This window comes from Teleopsis dalmanni, unplaced genomic scaffold (assembly GCF_002237135.1).
Source record: "Teleopsis dalmanni isolate 2A unplaced genomic scaffold, ASM223713v2 unscaffolded_contig_0950, whole genome shotgun sequence".
NCBI classification, from domain to species: domain Eukaryota; kingdom Metazoa; phylum Arthropoda; class Insecta; order Diptera; family Diopsidae; genus Teleopsis; species Teleopsis dalmanni.
In genome coordinates this window covers 5,359-8,579 of record NW_024032332.1, presented here as the reverse complement: position 1 = coordinate 8,579, position 3,221 = coordinate 5,359, and the positions used below count along the sequence as shown (strand labels likewise).

General features: G+C 31.4%; 1 protein-coding gene across 3 annotated transcripts; it reads right to left on the bottom strand.

Annotated features, from left to right (window-relative positions):
* Positions 1–226: 226 nt before the first annotated feature.
* On the bottom strand, positions 227–2,663 carry LOC119663825 (the record flags this gene model as incomplete). Of its 3 annotated transcripts, none has more annotated exon segments than XM_038073425.1 (5): positions 227–1,314; positions 1,390–1,500; positions 1,557–2,168; positions 2,225–2,316; positions 2,569–2,663. In XM_038073425.1, coding segments are annotated over 5 exon segments (1,917 nt in total), but the record flags the coding sequence as incomplete, so codon positions are not given.
* Positions 2,664–3,221: the final 558 nt, after the last annotated feature.

Genomic DNA, 3,221 nt, shown 5'->3' with positions numbered 1-3,221 from the left:
GTAAATATATTCTCAATATAATAATTATTGAAAATTGATTATCAAAAACCTTTATATTTAAATAAAAGTGTTTTTGCGACACTTCAGACTTGATAACGTAGCTGTACAATTGCATAAATAGCATAAAACAGTAGTATGGAACAAAAGCACATATGTATTTTATTTAATTTAAAAAATATTTTACTCGCGAAACTGTCAAAATAAATATAATATAATTACTACTTACATCATATTTTTCTCGATCAGGAGCTCTACGATTTAACGCACTTCTTGTTGAAGCAGGTGATACACTACGTCTTCGCTTAGGATAACTTCCAGTTTGATAGCGACTTTCAAAATCACGACTATTAGCTCGTCTAAATCTATTTGCACGATAAGTACATGACGGAGTAGGTCCACGTTCACGTTCGCGACTGTCAAGTCGAGGAATTCGTTCACGATCTCGATCGACATACCGTTCATTATTACTACTTACGCCACAAACCCGATCAAAATGAGATCCAGTAAAACGTTTTTGAGGCGAGAAACTTCTATTGCGAGATCGACTACGAGATCGTGTAGCACTTCGTGACCTTCGTAAAACAGATGGTGTAGATGAACGTTTATTTCGTCGCTTTTCAATGTGATGTCTATTGTTGTTAATAAATTCTTCTTGCTGCCGTAATAATTCTTCATCACTCTGTAAATGCGACACATGATTACTTATGCTTGTCATAAATTGAGTTTCTTTAATAAATTTGGATGTAGCTGCTTCTACACCTCCTTTAAAATTTGGATTAATTAGGACTTTACTGGGTCGCATAGATGATGACTGCTGTATAGAAGACACTGATATTCCTGAACCACTAGTTTGAATATTTGATGGCATGGTAACTGTATGATGCTGTATCTGTTGAACGCGTATTGGACTATTAATATAGTTCTGATTGGATACAGATTGTAATATGGGACGTTGAATACGAGTCCCAGCACGTAAACCAGATTGCATGCTTATTTCAGGGCGATATATGGGACGCGATGGTGTTTGGTTTTGTACAAAATTCGAATTATATGCTGATCCGCTAGTTACACTGTAGTCATGAGGCACGTGATTATATATTCCTGGATTAGGGAGCCTAAAATTAATTGGTACAGGTGTTCGAAAAGCTGGATATGAACTACGTAAGTGTGGCATATGATTCGAATTTAAAGGATCAAGTTGATTAGGGGTGCCATGAAGGTTGTTTACATTTACTGTTTGGTTAGAAGCCAAATTGGATGCTTGTGTGCTATGTGTTGTATATAGATTTGAAGACTGTTGAGGCAGAAATTGACCTGGAAGAACGGTATTAGGAGTGTGAGCTAATGTTTTTAATGAAAAACAAGGATTTGTCACAATTGGAAAATTACCGTGAGGATATCTTAAAAGTGGACGTTGAGTAAAAAATGATGCATTTCGAATTCCATGAGGTCTTATTTGATAAGATATATTACGTTTATTTGAAACAAAACGTATTTTATCTAAACATAAATATTTTCTATAAATTAATACATTATTCATATATATATTACATTACCCTTTAGGTCTGTGGTTGATTCTACGTTGCGTTCACTTGTTGTTTTTATATTCGTTCTTTTTTCACGATTATCTTCAAAATCGTCATTATTACTGCATAACGTAACTATATCTTCAGAACTTTCTTGAGAAGTTTGTAAAGAAGCAGATATATCCATACCGATATTCGTTGAACAACTTGTTATAGAAGAAAGATCTCTGTATAATGGGTTATTATTACTTGCTATTACTTTGTCAGCAATGGAGCTTTTATATGAGTCACAAATAGTTAAATGTTGTTCTTTAATGTTTGGCACCTGCAGTCCCTGCTGCTGTTTTAATATAGATAATGGTATAGTATAATCATCTCTTGAGACAGTAGTTGCTTTTAATGTTGGTAAATTTAACAGTGCAAGTGGACATGCATTTGGAGTAACTTCAGTTTGTTCATGTGCTAATAATTTTCCTTGGTCAATAATCTTTACTTCCATTAAATCTTTATCTGTTGCGTTGTTAATATTTACTATTTTAAAACTGTTACTATCAAATTCTTCATTAATTTGAGATTCCACCCACTGTTCAGCATCTTCTTTAATTTTCTGCTTTTCCTCATTGGAAACGTTTTGTTCTAATTCTTAAAACAAAAAACTGTTAATTAACATAATAGACAATATTTTTTTGGTAAAAAACCTTCATCGGAAAGAAGTAACTCATCTTCATCTACACCCAGTACAGCCTGATCATCAATGTCATCACCTAACTCATAATTAAACAGTTCATCGCTGAAAATATTTTAGAAATATTGTACAAATATTAAATTTACTACATACACAAATATTTCATTTTTAATAAAAAAAAAACAGGCTTTAATCTCTACACTAGTAAGAAAAAGTTTCTAAAACCAAATCAGATATCTCAGCTTAAATAAAATATATTAAATAATTTTATATTAAAAATTTAAACAACTAATTAAACTCTGTACTATTCCCATAATACATTAATAAATTTATTTATTTAAATATAATCAAACTTACTTTATGTCCGACATTTTTATAATCACTACTTTGCAGAAAATCAATGTTGCCACATTTATATTTTAATTGTGATTTGCACTTGAAAGAACACCATTCACAACACGAAAAGCGCTAGACTTATATATAAATGGTTCATCGGTCTTTTACACGGCAGAGCAATTGTAATGCTCGTTTATGTAACCTTCTCATTTAGTTTTCTCGGACGATTTTTCTCACTTTTTACAAACATTGCGAGTAACTAAAAGTCAAAAGTGAGAAAAGCGTTCGAGAAAACGAAGTAAGGAAGTTACATAAACGAACCGCAGGCTTATTTTGCTGAAAACCTACGACTCGTTTAGGTAAGCCTTTCAATTTGTTTACTTTTCCTTATCTGTTAAATTACTAGTAAGATGTATCTGTATCCTAGGGAATGCTTATTCCTAATATTTATTTTGTAATACATAAAATCGTTTTATGTCAGCTTAGAATATGTTTTTCTTTTCATTTTTATAAAATAATAAAGTTTGAACATTAATTTTAACTTTTAATTGCATTATAATGCAATTTATAATGAAATTTTTTTTAATTGCCAGAATGAAAAAGGCAACGTTCTATTATATTCTGAATAGAATTCCATCCGAAATGATCAAGAATTTTAACTTTTGAGAGTACAT